The sequence below is a fragment of the Ammospiza caudacuta genome, chromosome 9 (assembly GCF_027887145.1).
Source record: "Ammospiza caudacuta isolate bAmmCau1 chromosome 9, bAmmCau1.pri, whole genome shotgun sequence".
NCBI lineage: Eukaryota > Metazoa > Chordata > Aves > Passeriformes > Passerellidae > Ammospiza > Ammospiza caudacuta.
Genome location: NC_080601.1, coordinates 24,625,591 through 24,644,875, shown reverse-complemented (window position 1 = coordinate 24,644,875; position 19,285 = coordinate 24,625,591). Strand labels below are relative to the sequence as shown.

At 37.0% G+C, this 19,285-nt stretch overlaps 1 protein-coding gene across 1 annotated transcript in view; it reads left to right on the top strand.

Moving 5' to 3' along the window:
* The first annotated feature begins 1,462 nt into the window (after positions 1-1,462).
* The window catches only part of LOC131561199 (gamma-aminobutyric acid receptor subunit pi-like), a 37,373-nt gene continuing 19,550 nt past the window's right edge, over positions 1,463-19,285 (top strand). The window contains exons 1-6 of the mRNA XM_058810410.1: positions 1,463-1,477; positions 1,679-1,767; positions 7,057-7,160; positions 15,432-15,499; positions 16,720-16,937; positions 17,546-17,628. Of these exons, the coding sequence (XP_058666393.1) occupies positions 1,463-1,477; positions 1,679-1,767; positions 7,057-7,160; positions 15,432-15,499; positions 16,720-16,937; positions 17,546-17,628 (577 nt within the window). The remainder of the gene's footprint in view (positions 1,478-1,678; positions 1,768-7,056; positions 7,161-15,431; positions 15,500-16,719; positions 16,938-17,545; positions 17,629-19,285) is intronic.

The window sequence follows — 19,285 nt, the reverse complement described above, 5'->3', positions numbered from 1 at the left end:
AATATCCATAGGTTTCCTTAATCTCTTTATAAAGGATCTTCAGTCATATTAGGAGCTCATAGTAGCAATTCAAAAGCTAAATATAAAAGCAGCTTTTTGAAGTACTTATAAAGTCAGTAAGAGGCTTTTTATTTTTAGCATATTTTCCTGTGAGATACAGATAATGAATGTAGAAAGCATCCAAACCCAAAATGAGATATGCAGAAGAGATCCCACGATCTGCACCAGGAGTGCTACAGAATCAGCATGGAGAGAGCAATGTTCTGACAACACCATCTGCTCATTTGTGCTGTTTTTTCCTATTACCAGCTCTCTTAATGTCTCATGCATGATTTTCTGGGGAAGTCAGGAGGAGTGTATGATTTATTTTGACATTAATATTTACCAGGCTGGTGTATGCTTAAAGTAGCCAAGATGCTGAGAATGTTTGCTCGTTTAAAAAGCCATTGAAATGGTTTTTCTTTTTCTTTGGAGACATTAACAAGTTATTTTGTCACTTCACTGTTACATAAAAGTCATATCCCATTCGCATGACATTAATTTAGGTAAATACCACAATTTTGCTCTTACTGGAGCTGTAGACTGAAAGAAAAATTACTTTGGTTTTCAAAAAGCTTTCTGGCATTTTACATTGGTCACTAAAGAACAGTGAAACAAAGTTTCAGGCTGTGAAACTTGAAGTTCTTTTTATTAGCAGTTTAGTGGGAAATTGAAATGCAAGATACTCCTGAAAAACTCATGCTGGACACTGAAAATGTTATGTTTGATTGCTCCTTTGTGAAACCTGAAAAAGATATTTCATTTGCATTTATTAACATTTAACAATTGTCTTGCAGATTCTGGATAAATAGCATTCCTGACATGTAGGAGTTTTTTAGAGTTTTGAAGCAAGTCTTACAAATAATAAGGTTTGTGTACTCTGCTGAAATACAGGAAAAGTGTGCACAGTCTGTGCATTTCAGATCTGTTGCATGACTGCATTATACTATGGATTGATAATCTTTTCATCCAGAAATGGATTACAGAGCTGACAGATTTCTTAAAATAACCATTATGGATGTGAATCATACTGACAAAAGCAAAGAAATCCCATTCAGAAAAGACATCTTGCCTCAGCCAAACATTCTCATGAATGTGGATGACTATATATGATTTATATACAAAGGATTTTTTAAATTGGTAGGCATAGAAGCCTAAAATTTCATTTTTTCTCATTAACAAAAAGATGACCAAAGTTACATAGCAGTGGTTTTGATGCTATGCATGTATCAGAGAGGTTGCTCTTAAATAGCTCTGTGTTCTAAGATGGGGTCATGTATTGTCCCTTTAGAAGGGACACTGATATGCCAGAGATGCACTCACAAGCATGAGGGTGCACAGGATTACATTATTTTTCACAGCAATTACTTTTCCTAATATTTAAAGGACAGAGGCTAAAATGAAAGAGCTGTAGTACAATGGAATGGAGCTTCTTTTGGTTAGTTAAATTAATCCTGATGCCAACTCTTTTTTTTTAAGTTTTGAGATTTTTTTTTAATTGATGTAGATATTTAGTAATGCATTAGAATAAGCTATTCAAGATACAATATCTTTAGTGTTTTAAACCTTTGGAAAAATTAATGTATTAGGAATGCATATGTGCTGTAAAACATTAACTCTGCACCTTTTGTTTTTTTAGGAGCTACAAGAACTTCTGAAAGAATTTGTGACAATGTGCAGTCTTAACTGCTGCAGTCTCAGAGCCCTTTATCTATTGCTGCTCTATAGGTAAGAAGTATTTGCTAAAAATATTATTTCTTCAATATATTATATCAGTTGGTTTATAATCAACTTACTTTACAATTAGAGACGTAGCTGACAAAGTAACAAAGTAAAATCTTCTTGGCATTTGAATCTTGCCTCTTACAAAAATTAAAGAACCTGGGTATTGACAGAAACACAGGACTGAGCTTCATGAATCTCAACTGCCTTGACAGATTTTTTTTTTAATTGGAAAGATTGATGAGGGAGCAAAAGAATAGAATTTATGAAGCATATGAACCCTCAAATAAAGGATTACTGGGTAACAAAGTGAGTATTGTATCAGGTTTGCTTAACAAATTCAGATGGGCACACAGACCTTGCCTGGAGCATAGTGCCTTGCCCTAGGACAGAAGCTCACAGTCCACCTAGATTTACTGCAAGCCTGAGATAGTAAAATCATCATTCTGCACTAAAAGGAGAGTATCTTAAAAAGAAATATCTATTTTAAAAATAGTTTTTTTATTCTCTGTTATGAAATTGTATAGTCTTTCAGAAATCTGAGTTGCCTTATGCTGGAAAGTGAAAATTATCTCCTCTGGCTACACATAGCACTTCTAACAGTACAGCTGCTATGACAGAAAAATATAGAAATGGAGCACTTAAAATATATTCCTTCTATAAAAAGGGCAAATACATTCTTTAAGTAATTCCAATAAGAAAATGTAAGCATGGACAGGTTAAACATTCTCATCACTACTGTCATCAGAAGTATTTAAAGTCTGTGAGCCAATTCTTTATCTAGAATTGCCTAACCTACTTCATCTCACAGTAGATTCCTCAGGGTAAGATTCTATCTGAGTTTAACTCAGGTGGGTGTGCAAACACTCATTTAGATAAAGCTTTCTCTTACTAGTGGGAACAGATGGAACAATCCCCAGAAAATAAGTTTAAAACATCCACCTCCACCACCTTCTCCATTCCTATAGAGGGGTCTTTGTGCAAAACATGCACTTGCTCTAATTCCACCTTCTTCCCTCATCAGCTGTGACTTGCCATGCTACAATGAGTGGGTGACTCATGGCTTAGCCATAATAAAACACTGCTAAAAGACCAACAATTTCAGAAGCACCTAAATGAAAAGGAGGCAAAATTCCCCCAGGAGCTCAGCCTGTGGCACACATTTCATTAGTATCAGCCAGGCTTTGTGAATCCTCCTACAGCTTCATGTGGCCGTGAGTGTGCAGAAGCACAGGGGCTTCATTCCTGAGTTCAAGCATGGGGGTAAGGGCACACACAGCACCTGTGAGAGTGCCTGGGTACAAGGGCACAGCATGGAGCTGCTGTGTCTGTTGTACCCAAATCCAGACACAGCTCTGGCCCGGGGTTATCTCACACACAAGATGATGCTTGGGTTCAAAAATGCATTTTTCCAGTGCACAGATCAGGAGGGGTTTGTGAAAGTGCTGTTTAGGACAAAAACTATCCTGCTTGGCACTGAAACAGAGAAATATTTCTAAACAAAACCCAAGGGCTGAGGTGCACCCAAAGCAAGGGCCATGGTTTTTTGCCAAGTGGTCCCTTAGATATTCCACTTGGAAAAGCTCTGCCTAACATGTGAAGAGAGTTTCTTTTACTGAATAATTTACAGTCAGTAATGGTACAGGGTTGCTTTTTCCCTATCTCTCACTGCCTGAATGACACTTCTTCACTTCACTTAACATTAAATCATTAAATTACATTACAATCACAACATGGCCCCCTTTTACTGTTGCCTGGATGACTTCTTTCCCATTTTTTTTTTTTTTTAAGTAGTAATGAAAAATTTGAGGCAAACTGACAATTTTCAGGAATCAGCTTAAATGAATGAATGCTATTTGGTCTGAAGAAGGGTTCCCATTTGTTTCAGATAGGGTGTTTTTAACATAAAGAATGCTAGCCTAGGTTTATGGAGTCAGAATTCTATGAAATGTTTTTTGTTTTTTTTTCCTGAGCTCAAGAGCATTTATGGTATTTCACTGTTTGTTCTTGTGCCTGGTAAGATGATGCTAATTTCAACCTCACCATTTAACCAAAAAAAAAAGAATGGTGACAGTACTGTCCATTTCAAAGCAGAGAATTAATCAGTGATGTGGATTTTGCTACAGTTTATCTGCAAAGACCATAAACCTCCATATCATTGAGCAAAGGTATGAAACCAGAAATAACAACTTTATTTGCATCTGTAAGCCCTTTGCCTGTCAGTGAATTGCCTGCAAAAAAGCTTTTTTAATTCTTTTTTTCCTGGGGGAAGTGTTTCAAAAGCTTGTTCAAACTGTATCTGGCATTTTGTTTATCTTCTTGCAGTTCTAAGGTGTTTCTGTCTCTTTCATGCTTTCATGATACATATCTTCTGACAAAAAATAGCCAGAGAAAATATTCTCATACATGTGTCTAGACTGTACTTATGCCTAAAAAATTGATATATACTACGGTTTAGGGCAAATGTTCCTTTTTTCCCTTCCAGTTACCCCATTCTGTTAAGACACTAACTTGAAAGTATCTTAAATAACAAACAGTTGTTGTACCTTTCAAGTTTAGCCAAACTCATGAAAATTGTCAGTTTTTGAGCTCAAGAATGACTTAGAAAAATAAATAAATAAAAATCTGCTTTTATAAAAGCAACCAGAGGGCATTGAACCTGATGAGTTAAAGCATTTATTATGCTTTGACAGCCCAGAACAGGCAGATATTCTCAGCTGAAAAATAATTATATGCTCAGGTTTTTTTTCTGTAAAAGCCTGTTCACACCTCAGTTGCTGGAACACCTGTTGCAAGGCAATTCCAGACTCAAATGCATGCCAAGACATTTCACACACGTTAAGAAAATTGAGGAACTTAAACAGCTTCCCTTAACTATGAAACATAAATACAGCAACACAAATATTGGTTAAAGGAGAAGCTTAGGTGCAGTGATGAGAAGATGCAGATGGAGGAGTGGAATGAGTCTCAGATTTTTCCTTTGTGAGCGTTGGCAGCTGTGAGCTCACCGTGCCTGAGCTGAGAATGGAGCACGTGGATCAAAGAGTGCTGTAAAGGAACAGGGCACCATCCCTTAAAACACAGAAACCCCAGACTGCTTAGGGCACAGAGCCTCTGTAGGTTCCTCCTCTCTCATCACTGACAACCTGCCTCTGAGTGTCCCAGAGTCAGCAGGTTGGTAACAGCTCACACTCACATTTAGGAGGCCTCAGGTTCCTTTCACTTGCTGGCTTGCTGTGCTAGGACTTCTCTAAGGTTTTATGGCCAAACTGCACACAGGCGACCATGCCTCTTCAATTCACAGCCTCAATTACAGCACAACGGCTTTCCCAGGCTTACCTAGACATAAATCTCAAAAGACCAGTGATGCGAGGCTACACATCATGTGTTAATGAGGAAAATTATGAATTATCACAGGTCATTTAAGGGAAGGACTTCCATAAAAGTTTTAAAGATATATTTTGGAAAATAGAGTTAATGATAATGAACCAGACCACTCTGCAATTGCACATTGATTGGCAGAATAATGATATACCCTAACAGTAGAAAAGAAACAAGTTTTCCTTTAACATTTCACAACGTGTAAAACTTATTCAGGAACAATCCAGTAAAGCTGTGAAATTAAGCTCATGCAGCTCACTGAACACTTAGCTAAAATTTATATGTAAATTACAAAAGGAGAGATATCTATTCCAAGTACAGTATTTAAGAAATTAATTACAATCAAATGCATTTCCAATTTTAACACTTCTATGCAACACAGAACTGGCCTTCTTATTTATAGTCACATCTCAATTTAACTGTTGTTAATGACTGTTTTTTTCTTTAGGAAAAACTTACAGGACAAACTTCCCTTATTTCAATGCTGGCATTACTCAAGGGTATACTTAAGAAACAACATCATTCTTTGGCAATATAGAAATAAAAAAACAGGGAAAAAATAAAGGAAAAAAATGAGAACATTTAAATAGTTAAGATATTTGTGTTATAAGGCAGCTAATGATAAACAGCTATTTCTGTGGCAATAGGATCTGGTGAATAAAAAATTATACAGCAATAGCAGCTTTTCAAGCCAGTGGACACCACGTTTAAAACCACAGTGTGGTTTGGCCACTTGCACTCAGTGAGATCATCTTAGCCTGTAAGCTTTTCCAGTTTAAGATGTTGGATTATTCCTGGTGTCTCAGTGTCCTGACAAAACAGCTCAAGCTTTCTCGGAAACAGCAAAATTAAAATGAAAATATCAAGCTTTGGAGAGCTCCAAGAGACCCAGAAATACAATGCAGAAGAGAAAGCAGAGTTTTCAGGAGCAGCTCCAGAAAGAACCAACACTAAGAAATTCAGTGAAGATTTAGCACTATAAGGGAAGACCACAAAACACTGGTAGCCCCTTACCTAATGGTCTATGCTTAGATTCTTCTCTCTAGGAGCAAATCACTACAGCTCCTACACCTCCTGTTGGAAAGCTAGTCATTTTTAGGGGCCAGTAATTCCCAGAGCAAGGATTAAAATCCCCAGACCCTTCTCCTGGTGTTTATATAGGTGTCTGTTCTCCATCAGCAGAGACAGTGCCTCTGCCAGCTGGGCTCACTAAGCAATTAATTTTTTGGTTCTCACCTTCATAATTCATACCCCACCTTTCTCAAATCATTGGGAACAAGTAGCTGCTGCCATCTGTGCCGTAATTTCTGAAGGGCACACCCTGCTCAGGGTCTGGGAGTGCTCACCTTTGGGGTTAGGCAGAAAGGGTTTGTAATCGTTTATATATCACTTTTATGGATTGTATTTGTAGCTGTTTCTGAGCAGAGGAAGTACTTGAATTCTCATTGTGCTTTACTGATTTTGCTCAACAGGATTATTTCTGTAGCCTGTTTAAAAATTGTGTTGTGAAAGCAGGATTTTAAGTGTTTTTATGCACTAGTCTCTGAGGCTGGTTTCTGTCTCTGAGACCTAAATATAATGTATTTCATTATGTAAAAAGAAGCTTTATTTTAAATGATGAAATAAACAACCAGCATCCCTTCCACATTCCCAGATTATAACCATAATGCCTTGTTTACAGATAAAGTATTAAAGAAGATTGTTTCTCAGATGGAATGTTAAGAAATAATAGAATTTAAGGCATAAAAAGAAATAGACTTAGACTTTAAGGTATAAAAAGAAAGAATGAACTCTAAGGTACAAAAGAGATTTTTTTCCAATAAGAGACAAATACAGATTATAAAACCTGATATTTTTTTGATTTCTTTTTTTATTATGCCCTTTTAAAATATCCTTATTTTCAATTCCTTTTAGGTCCATGCAAATTCCTGAAGCTGAAGGAAAAAGTGAAATTCTACCTCCAACAATACAAAAAATCATAAAAGGGTACAACAAGTATCTACGTCCATTTTTTGATAGTAAGTAGAAAAGCTCTTTCAATAAGACTGAGTCATAACATAATGTGGTGTCTAAAATTCAGCAGTGAGACTAAATGGGTTTTTCTGTACTTTTTTCCTCTGATATCTGCCAGCCACTGAGCTGATTATATATGTTCTGTGATATAATAAGATGGAGTTTAATAGCTTTTGTTCCCCAAGGTGAAACTTGTATTTTCCAAGTATTTGCAAGCTAAACTTCCAGACTGTTAGAAAACTTGACTATCATTGTATGTGTGTCTTCATGAAATATGCTGTAACATCTTACCTATTTAAAAGCATAATTTCCTCTAATTTCCTAAATAATAGCTATAAAAATCTTTGATTAAAGATTTGAAAGCTTTATATATCAAGCTGTTCATAACAGCACAGGCAAATCTTGTTACTATGCAAAGTACTATATGCCTCAGCATATAGTACAGATTGCAAGAGACTTATTTAATAAATGATTCTTGCCTCAGGTCTTAAAGGTCACTGAACAGATTTACTGAAAATTGTGGGGGGAAAATGAATTGAAAAGGGAAAATGAATAAAAAATGTCAGTTCCCTGCATCAGAAACCAATGGTCACCAGATTGGAAGAGCCACAAAATCTACTGCATCAAGGCTGATTTTTCTGCCCTGCAGTGCAGTCAGACACCTGAAATCTCAGAGAAAAACCTTCTTATTTGAGTCAGGCTATTGGGTGTATCAGGAGTACTGAGGAGCTTGAAGTGGTGTGAAGAACTTGTCCTGGAGAAAGTGCAGAACACCGAAGAAGAAAATATTCTGAATGTTGAAAAGAGGCTCAGCACCGTGTGTCTGTCAGGAAATAAACTTATAGTGTGAATTATAGACCTTAAGCTGGGTGTTTGGAAATGCTAGAGGTGTGAGTGCAAATGAAATATTTTATATCCCTGTGTATCCTACTTAAAAAATCGATTGACTAATGAGTTTCTAAGACCCTACTGTTACCTCTTGCCATCCAAATACCTGGTTCAGTATGGATGCTCCATATCATGTGCTGTTTCTGGATCCATCTATAATAATTTTAAGATATACCTGTATTTTAGGTTGAAGAAAAAGAGGAAAACTATTTCATCAGTTTTTTTTATTGTAATTATCTTAGCTGATGATAAAACTGCTATAAAATATTTAATGCTCTAAGGAGACTGACAGCAAAATAAAAGTAAGTTTAATAAATAAACTAACTCTTCCTCATTGGAGATGATGCATAATGTAAAATAACTGTGTTCAGTGACCATTAATATATTTTATTCATTACCTCATGATAGTACTAGAGATATGTTGGCACTGCCATGATGAGTGTGCTTGGGTAGACAGCAGAGTCTCATTTCAAAATCTTGTAATGGCAATTAAGACCTACCATAAAGCATATTTGAGTTACAAATCTCCCCTTTCTCCATCTTTGCCTCAGCTGTTGTATTGCAGCAAGGCTGTAGTTATTTTTTTGTCTGGGTGTTTTGTTCAGAGGGATGCCAAGGGCTCTCTGGGTGTGCCCAGAAATCCCGGAGGAGCTCGGGCACAGATTGAGTCTCACACCTCCAGACAGTGCCAGCATCTCTGCCAATGCTCACTGCAGCTCAGGCATGCAAACTCTGCCTCAGAAACCTCTGATGGATCCTTATTAGCTTCATATAATAAGGATGAAGGAATGAGATGACACTCTGAAAAAAATACATTTTATTGATGCTGCTTCTAAACGCAGCGTTGACGGTTTTGTGAGAAATTACTTTCTTTGTAGGAATAATTTGAGCTAGGATGACTCAGGCAATACTTCTCTTTATTTTTGAACCTGTAGCTTTTTGTGAGATCATTGGGGATCACTTTCCCTGTCACAGAGGAAGGTGTGCATGGGCTGGGGAGTGGTATCAGCCTGGTCCTGACCCCCCTCTGTTTCTGGCAGGGTGGGCCACACTTTGCCTGAGGGTCAGGCCCAGGAGAAGCTATTGCTCTTCTCAGAAGCAGAGCTAGCAAACCATCTAAATTCTCAGCTTAACAAACCTGTGGAATTTATTTATCTCTGTGACCTCAGCTGTGCTAGCCTTTTTCCATGTAATATTTTCCTGGTTTATTTAGTGGTTTTTGCCTGCAGCTGGTGTACCTTGTGTCTGTTCTTGGTAACTGGCTTTACTCAAGTGGCACTGAGCTCCTTAATATTTAGCAAAATGGTGTTTTAGTCCTGAAAAGAAAGTTAGGTACAAGCAAATGTTCATAAAATGACAGTTCCTTTCTCCTAAAGCCAGAAAAACCAGAAATATTTACTAGATAAGTAAAATTTATGGCAGCTCATAATTTTTTTTAATTTAATGAGCCCCCCATTTGCTTATTAATTTGTGTTTGGTCTTTGTGCTAGGACTGGCAGATGACTGGAAATGTCCCAACCACATACCCCAGCTATGGTAGTGTCATTAACAAGGAATATGAAGATCTTTTTCATTTATGTCCAATGACTGCATAGCAACATAAAAACTGTCTTCTCCTTTCCTTGCATGGAGTGAATCTCCCGCTTTCCTAGACTTTAATACTTGGTTTATCTCACCTTACTTTGGCCATCTCCTCCTGCACAGTGACCCCTCCAGACCCTGGCAGCACAAACTTTGCCATTTTTTGTGTAACACAGACTGTCCTTCCCATCTCCGAGCACTGAAATTGGGTGCCCAAAGTTGGGTTAGTTGAAGGCAGCCTTAGTGTGTCAGAGGCCTGCAGAGAGGTAAAACTGGCTGAGTGTTCTGTGTTTGTCCATGGTGGGTGACATGTACCAGCTGCCACATTGTGAGGGTGCTTCAGACGCTGCTGGCACAGAGGAATCTCAGCTGGACTGGTTATTTAGCTCAGCCCTCATCTGAATGTTGCTATTAAGAATGTTCTGTTTCCTTATCTATAGCACTTCAATGTTCCTCTTTGAGTTGGTTCATCAGGCAAGTCTTTATAAATTAAGCAGATAGGTGCAATTACTAATTAAAACCCCCCAAACCTCTGATCTGGAATGATTTTAGCCATTCAGACCAGAATATGAAATGCTCCTATACTAATGTTAGTAGATATTACTCCTCAATATAATAATATCTATCCTACCCTTAAAGATATATATGGAATACTTCTATAGAAAAGCTGGCATAAGGGATTTAAAAATCAACAGTTATTTCCCTTAAATGTGCTGCATAACCCTGCTACTTTATCTCAGCAATACAAGTTGATCCACCTCAGGTTTTCTGCTGGAACCATGTAGATCAATTTTATAACTTTATGTGCTGTGCCAAACTCTCTGAATTAATGAGCAATTCCTACAGACTTCAGTGAGCCTTGGATTAGGTTCACAGGGTTGTTAAGGGATGCATAAAATCTTGTAAATAATTTTATACAAATATATTTTGTTCTGTGATTGAACGTGATAATTTAAGTGTTCTAATTAAAAAGAGAGATACTAGGAAAAGGTCACAGCTAAGTATATTTGAATATGGAAGCTGCTTTCAAGTGGTACAGAAAAGTGTCATGCTTAAATCAGTTATTCTAAATCACATTTAAAAGATTATTTTCCTACACTTCATAATGAGTAATACATCTCATAGACAAGTTTTAAATTAAAGCAAATAAAGTTTTTGGGTCCAACCTTCTGTCTAAGACCTGTCATCATGGGTTTCTTCCCTCAAATGTTGTTTATATTAAGTTCTATAAATGTAATTAGATGAAGGCATTTTAGTCTTCAGAAGTATACAAATGAGACATCAGAATGTTAGCTGTGTCTAACACCCTTCAGTTTAGTGAGGCAAACTCTCAGGTTACATGAGAAAGAAACACCAAATAAATATCATCTAAAGACTATTTTAAGTCCTAGCTAGCCAACATCTAATCCTTTAGAGAAAAAGCAAAAAGCCCAGAATATGTAAACTTCAGCATACACATGGTAATGGAGATTTTCCTTCCTTTCCACAAGACACACAAAGAGCATCTGATTGCCACCCAACACAGGTTCCTGCATGCAGGACAGTTTGGGTTTTGGGTTTTGGCAGGGTTCTCCCCTGCCTCTCCAACCCCTCCAAAGACTTAGCTCCAGAGACTCTAAATTATAAATGGTGCTTATGTTCAGGTAATAAAAGATCAATTTATTTGAAGTTTCCTGTTGTCTACAGCTTCCATAAACTGGGATTTTACTTTGCTTTGCTAAACAATGTGCACAACTAACTACTGCATGCATTTTGTGACATTGGACAAGTCACCTTTCTGACTTCTCTTTGAGGAGCTGAGTAAACAATGCTCCTTGATTTTTATGTTACAAGATTTGATATTAAACTTCCAGATTATTTTTGTATTTTGGAATATTTTTCACTGTGTCTGCTGTTTGTGCATTTTATTCATATGTGGAAAATGAATCTTGTCACAGCCATAACAGTCTTGCCAGTACAGAATAGATTGCAAGATAACTTAATTCTGTGCATTACTCCCCTTTGTAATAATGCTGCTGCCAAAGCATAAGATGGAAAGAGCATGTTAAAATGATTATCTGTGACAGCCTCTAAATCCTTCTCAAAGGCACTGCTTGCCAAGATGGTTTCCTGTCCTGTGTGTGCTGCCTGTCTTATTTGTCCCCACATTAATTGCTTGTATTTGGCTGTATGGAAACATGGGGGTTTTGACAAATGATTTAACAAGCTGTTGTTAACATGGTCCCCACCAATTTTTGTCTTGTCCACAAACTGTACCAGCAAAGCAACGTCAACGTCTAAAAGTTATTGATGTAAACAAACAGGATTGAAATTGATTTGTGCTAGAAATGGGTCTGCCTTCAAATCAAGAATTGCAGTTGAGATCTGTCAGAAGGTCTGTCCACTTTCTTCATGTAACTATTTGTCAAGAAAAATGTCTTGTGGCGGGAAGTTAAATGCTCTGAAAAAAAAAAATCTAAGCATTATATAAGAATTCTGCTATACTCCAAAGCAAAGCTGGCAGTCAGAGGGACAAAATGAGTTTTCTAGGAAGCTATTAGACTTATTCTAGTATTCTTCTAATTTTCTGTTTACTTGCAGTATTTTATCCAGTTTTGCTGGAAAGAAGAGACATTCTTCCAAGAAGCCTTTTGAGGCCTTTGTGAATGTCAGAATTGTTTTGAGTTTCCTTAAACTAAGTGAAAAAGAGCTCATGCTAATGGCTCAGCACTGGAAGTTTTTGATAGTGCTGATCCATTGCAGTAATGGGTACACATGTGCCACAGTGCTAGTTTATTTTGCTGCTACAGACCAGGATCATTGCAGTGAGTGATCCAAACTTAATTTTTAGGTATTCTGTCTGCCACTCTTCTGGCTGCTTTCCCATTTGGGATCACTATGAATATCTATAGAGGGCACAGAGGAACAGTTTACATAAATTGCAGGAAAATGGAAACGTGTGCTGCTTGGGCTGCACAGGCAGTGCTGTAACAAGGCACTCCCTTTGGCCATGCTCTGCCATGCTTTGAAGATTCCCTTCAATAATGCAGGACACAGTGACTTCAGTTTTCTTCTGAAGATCGGGAGATTTCTTCTGATGTTGTCATTATACATAGAACTTCTGCCAAACATATGGAAATGTAGGAACTGACTGCCTCATCTGGTTTGCTGCCCAGTTTTTGACACTGTCAACAGGAGACCTTCAGAGGAAGTTCAGAGGAAGCCCTGGTGAATAATTACGAGCAGACTCATTTCGTTATTAGTACTTTACAATTTATGGTGCCTTACTAAACAAACATTTATCCTCACATGAAAAAAAGAAATCAGCATTTAACTATTAGTGTTGTTCTGATTTAATTAACTGCTGGAGCAAAGTTGTTCTCAGCATCTTGTATTGTGTTAATAAAGATCCTGTCCATAATTTGTTTTCCAACTTCTCCCATACAGCGCTGTGCTGGATCTGGGATGATGCAATTTTCTGCTGGGTTTTTTGGGTGCTGGGCTGGGCAGGCTGGGTGTACCTGGGCAGTGAGAGCTGTTGGCTGGGGTGAGTGGAGCAGGATGGTTTTGTCCCGACTGTGCTGGCACTCCTTGGCACTTGAGCCCCAGGGCAGGTCTGTGTTCTGCCAGTTTGAGCTTGAAGTGCATCTCAACCTGAGCGAGATGTCCTGTGGTGCTTGGGAGTCAACAATGCTGCAGTGCTGTTGTGGTACTCAGTAATATTTTGAAAAATACTTCAGCAGGAAAGAAAAAAAAAAAAAAATCTACAAAGTCCTGTTTGTCTGATTCCAGAGAAATTACCACCTGCTTAATTTCACTAATCTTTTTGGAAAGTCAGCTTTTCCCCTCACATGTGTAACAACCTGGCACTGATGGTACTGAAGTGCTGCTAATGGACATTTTCCCTAATCTGTATCACCTTACTGGGCAAGAATCAGGTGATAATAATTCATGATATAATAGGAAGAGTCTGATTATTCCCAGTCATCATTCCTGCAAAATCATCTGAACACTGCACTGTCCTCTCCTTGGAATGGTCCATCCTTGAACATGTGCCTTGCTGGGTGGGGTTCTCCCCAAATGATCATGTGATAGTTGGCAAGAATATGCTCTGTCACATAATAGTTGTCATAATGTTCCCAGTCACACATGGGAATCTCTATGAAGACATGAAAAACCCCAAAACAGGGATTATAAATCATGTTATTTTAAAATTTAGTGATTTTTGAGGGTCTGACATATCTTTTGAGGTTGGCAATATTGTACCTGCCATTATGATATAGTACAATGGGGTGTACTATATAGGTGTAGTATATAGCAGAATGGGTGTAAGTATAAGTATTAATTGTTGTACCCCAGGCAATTGGGATGAATTTCTTAGGGGTTGAGCTTTTAAAATGAATTTATTCATGGAGTATCAAAACATGAAAAGAGTGGGAAGAAACAGAAGAACAAGCTTCAGTGATCTGAGAGGTTTTCAGTCAATTTTGTTTCAAAGTTAACCTCCAAAGCCTTTTTCCAATATATGAACAATAGTTTCTAAACCCTATGTATAATTTAATAGTATACATGCATATTAAAAAGTAATAAACATGCATATTAGCAGCAGGGCATCCTGCAAACCTGCAGTCCTGTTTTAAGCTGGAGCTTTATATTTAAGCTTTCAACCAAGTCCAGAACAAAGGACTTACAGATTTTTTTTCAGGAGTGACAGATGTGTAAGGATTTTAACACATGCATTAAAACCAGAAAATATTTTGGAAAAAAAAATACTAATAAACTGACATGTCTTAGAATGACACATTTTTTTCTTTAGTGTTATTCAGGAGGGTGGAGTTGGACTCCATGTTCCTCTGGATGCAATTTGGGAAATTTCTACAAAATGTATTGCAAGGAGCCAAGGAGGGCTTTCAGTGTTTTGCCTGTGAGATAAGGGCACTACCAGCTGCAGAGATCTTATTTCTGCATTTCTCGGTGATGTGTTCTTTTCTTCTCAATTGCTTGGAAAGATGCACTGATTTAATATTAATTTATTTGTACAAGCACTCTGTTAATTATTCTGCACATATTCCACCAGGAATAATGTTGTGTTTTCATCAAAGCTCTGCAAAAATTCTGCATTTTAAAATGTACAGTTGGTGATCTTCCCTCCAACAGTGTGAAATGCACATTCAGGAGGAAATGGGAATCGGAGCATACTGACATTACAATAACAGCTACTTAGATAAGGTGTTTAACTACACTGAATGGGCCTTCAGCTTATGAAAAGTTTTCCTTTATAAATGTAATGTTTGAATCACAAGTTTCCTGCTAGTGGTCAAAGGCAAGATCTTAAATTGCAATGATACAATATATACCATAAATTCTTAAATGGAAGTTACTCAGCTGTGCCATCTGGATATTAACCACGTGACATTGCCAGGTGAAACTTCTGACTTCACCCACATCTGATGGACCAGATGTTGCAAGAAGAATTCTCGTACTGGAAGAATTCTTTCTGCTGCTCTGCACCTCAGAGGGTGTGAGGTACCATGGGGATTGTGCCTTCCACACCTTATTGAGTAATGTTTTCCTCAGCACTTTTTTTTTCTGGGGGAAAAAAATCATATAAACCAGGAAGTGTTTAAGAAATAAAGCCTAATTCTGAAAACTAAAATAGTTTTAGCTGAGAAGTATTAAAATTCTTGCATAATCTGTGTTTGAGGAATATTTAAGATAGCTTCTAAGATTTTAGGAAAAAAATTGGAAAGATGTTGTAGGCAGTTCTCATGAACTCTGAATATTAAAGAATTATGAGCTACATTCCCACTTCCTCTTTTTTTTTGCAGATGGTCCTGTGTCAGTGGGAATGAGTATGGATATTGCAAGCATTGATACAATATCAGAAATAAATATGGTAAAGTAGTTTTTGCAGTCTTTTTTTTTTGATTGTTGATAAGCTGATGTGCTTACAGCTGCTGGCAATACAACTTTGGGCTTGTCTCCTTGTGAAGACAGTGTGGGTTAGGAGGTGGAATTCTCTTTTTCACAACACATAGTGTTTATAACACTATAATAAGCATAGAAATGCAGCTTGAATCCCACCTCTCACAGATACAAACAGAAAGCTGCTACTGAGTATTAATCTTAATGAGAAGCATGTGGATCTGTTCTTATTTTCCAGCTGAAATGTCTAAATCGTTATGCATTTCATAAAAATGAAGATGTATTTATGTGCCTTTGAAGCCACTCTCCCTATGATTAGATACAGCTGAACTCAGGCTGTTTTTCTCTTCTATTGTTGCTGTCACACATTAATTTATTCCAGCTGTGTTTCATTTAATTTGTATCATTTGTTCTTGAACGAACTATGAAATAGAATGTACTTTTCTACTTAAAGATCCTCCATTGGTACACAGAAATAAAAAGAAAAAATAATTAATCAGATATTAAATATGAGTGTATTAGTAATTATTACTTACTATTTAGAAAGGGGAAATAAGGTCAGAACTTCAGATAAATTTATAATATTGATAAAAACATACCATAAAATCAAAAGTTTTTTAAAAGTGTTAAGAAATAATGTGATCTTAATATAGGACTGCAAGGCATATCTAAATTGAAGGGGAATTGGACTGAGTGCTGTGTTCAAGGTCTTGATAAATTTGGTACCACTCTTTCCTTTGTGATGCTAAAAGGAGAAATTTTGCTAAAAGATTCCTTTCTTGTTTCACTAATTTTTTTTGTCTATATGAATTTATTCAACTTTTTGCCATGTGCTCTTAAAAAATTCTTTATTTATTAGCTTATGTGAACAAAATGAGATTTAGAACCACTTACTTAAATCATTCTAAAACTTGGAGGTTTACAGAGCCAGATTATCTGCTTACAAAGCTCTGATGACTTCAGCTGATTCATAGCCCTGACCAAGGCCAGCAGCTCTTACTGTAAATGACCATTAGAACAAAACCTACCAACCTCACGTGGAAAATTTGGCAGAATTCAGTGCAGCTGCTCTTGGAGTGCCAGGGACATGGAGAATCACTGTTTGTGCCCAGCAGCTGCTTCCATATACTTCTGTAAGAGTGAATGCAACACAGGCTTCCTTTCTGTGACAATTTTGATTTTTTCTTTCAGGACTACACAGCCACCATATTCCTCAGGCAGAGATGGACTGATGAGAGGCTTTGTTTCGATGGCAATAAGAGCTTGAGCTTAGATGGTCGACTTGTGGAAATGCTTTGGGTACCAGATACCTTTATAGTTGATTCAAAAAAGTCTTTTCTTCATGATGTCACTGTTGAGAATCGTCTTATAAGGATATATCCTAATGGAACAGTCTTGTATGCTATAAGGTATGTAAATACCATCAGCCTTTATGATTGTGTCTACTTATGTTTTAAACTTCCCAGGTTCTGCTTAAGAAAATGGGTCTGTCTGTAAAAGTAGCGTCTTGTAGTTTTAAGAATACGTAATATTCTTGATCAATATGAATAAATTCTTAAATTTATCTTCCCTAAATAGACTCTTGCTTTCATGCAGGCTAAGCACAGGAATTGCATGTTGCCATTCCAGTTTGCAGTGAAGCCATCACAGGGGATAACAAGCTGTGATGATGGACCTGCATGATTTATTGTGAATTACCCTTTGTAAAAGGTTTTGATAAATAGAACACAATCTTAAAATATATTGCAAATAACAAAGGAAAATGTGCACTCTAAGTGAGAAGGGAGCAAAGGGTGGCCTTTTTAGGGTGCCACTGAACTCAGCTGTTCTGCTGTGGTTTCTGTTTGGGATTGTATTACTCTAGTACATTAGATACCAGTAAATAATAGATTTTTTTTTCCTCACAATGGATATTAGGCTGAAAATATTATTTCAAGAAGGATACCAGGCATTTTTTATTTTTACTGATGAACATTTTTCTCCCATGAATACTTAGAAAACTTTTGTTTCCCCCAAGGATCACCACAACTGTTTCATGCAGCATGGATCTGACTAAATATCCAATGGATAAGCAGACATGTACTTTGCAACTGGAGAGCTGTAAGTCACTTCATCCTTATTGTTTTATACAATTAGAAAAATATCTGTGATCTATTTCTGCTAGATATTACCAGAGTGGCTGGAATTTTCCTAAAAGGCAAGGGACGTTATGTGGCCAGTCCCTGCTGAATTACAGCGGTGTCTGTGTGCAAAGATGTGTGCACATATGTGCACATGACCTCACTGAAAATAGCATGGCAGTGCTGAACTGCTGCAGCAGTGCTAATTAATGAGTGAGCAAAATCCTGGGGGATTCTCACAGGCTTGGTTTTGCAGTGCGTCCTGCAGTTACTGTCTTGGTCTTCAGAGGGAGTTCTGTGAGCAGGCATTTTCTAGCACAGATGAGATAGTTTTGGTTTTTTTCCCTTTCAGAGAGTATGTAATTTTTTTTCTCGCTGAGATAAAATTCCTTTAGGAAAGAAAGAAATCAGAATAAGGCTTCTTTGTAAGGCATGTAGTTCATATTTAATAATTTGCCATTTTCAGATCTTGCTCTGACTTATTTCATTGTCTCTTATGTCAGTGCCCTGGTAAAAAATGTGATCAATTGATGAATAAGAGTAAATATATATTTTCATTTTATCAATCAATCAATATCCTCATATTTTCCTTGAAATAGGTTCTCTAATACTTTGTAGGCATGGTTACTTTGCAAACACATAATCATGTAGTTTTTTAGTTAAATGTTTGCTGTTATTCATATGACAAGACTCTAGAAAATAATTTTTGCAGGGGATAACATAGAAGAATAACCAGCTCTGTAAGATGAAAATATATATTTAAAATATGTCTCAATACATGCTCAAAATCTTTTGGAAGGCTTTCTAGTACTTGTCAAGTTTTATTCTGTTTCTTTTCAGAAGTGTGTGTTGTTCATCTCTTGTTGTTAATGACCAATCAGATTGCCACAAAGTTTCATTTTAGACAGAGACACAGGAAATGAACACAGACAGGAAATGAACCCAAAACTTTCTTCACATCCTCTAGAACAAGCAGCTTTATGAGATCTGTTTAACAAACAGTGGTTTGAATTGTAATTGGGATTTGTCTTTATTTTCCTTTGGAAGAGCATATTAGTAAATCAATGTATATAGATTTAAATCAACAGCACTGCCTAACGAGTCATTTAGTATTTTCTCTAGTTCCAGAATGAAATACACGTCCCACAGGAATTTACAATTTGTTTGACAGGATTAAAAAAATAAAAAGGAGAATTCCCCATATAATTAAAACCAAGCTTTTTTCAGATTGATTCCATCTGCTTTTTGAACAGCACACAAGTGTCTCCTGTCCAAGGGGAAAACCCAGTGCCACAACAAATGCTCCCATTACATTGGTGTTTAGTTTTGAGGAAAACAGATAGAAGCAACAAATACAAAAAGGAAAGAGTGTGCCTTGGGCTTTTCTCATCAGTGCACTGCAGTCCTTTCTTTTGGGTAGGTTGGAAATGGGGTTTGCTTCCCCATGTGATAAGATATGTTAATTTATAGATGAATAATGTGATCATCCTCCTGGCATACTGCTTGCCAAGACCATTGCCTGGGTTTAAGAATTGTGAATGCAGAAATGCACACACATCTGCACAAACATTGATGCTTGTAAATAAAATGTAAAATCTACAGCAAATATTTGAACGGAAACACAGAGTAAGGCTTTT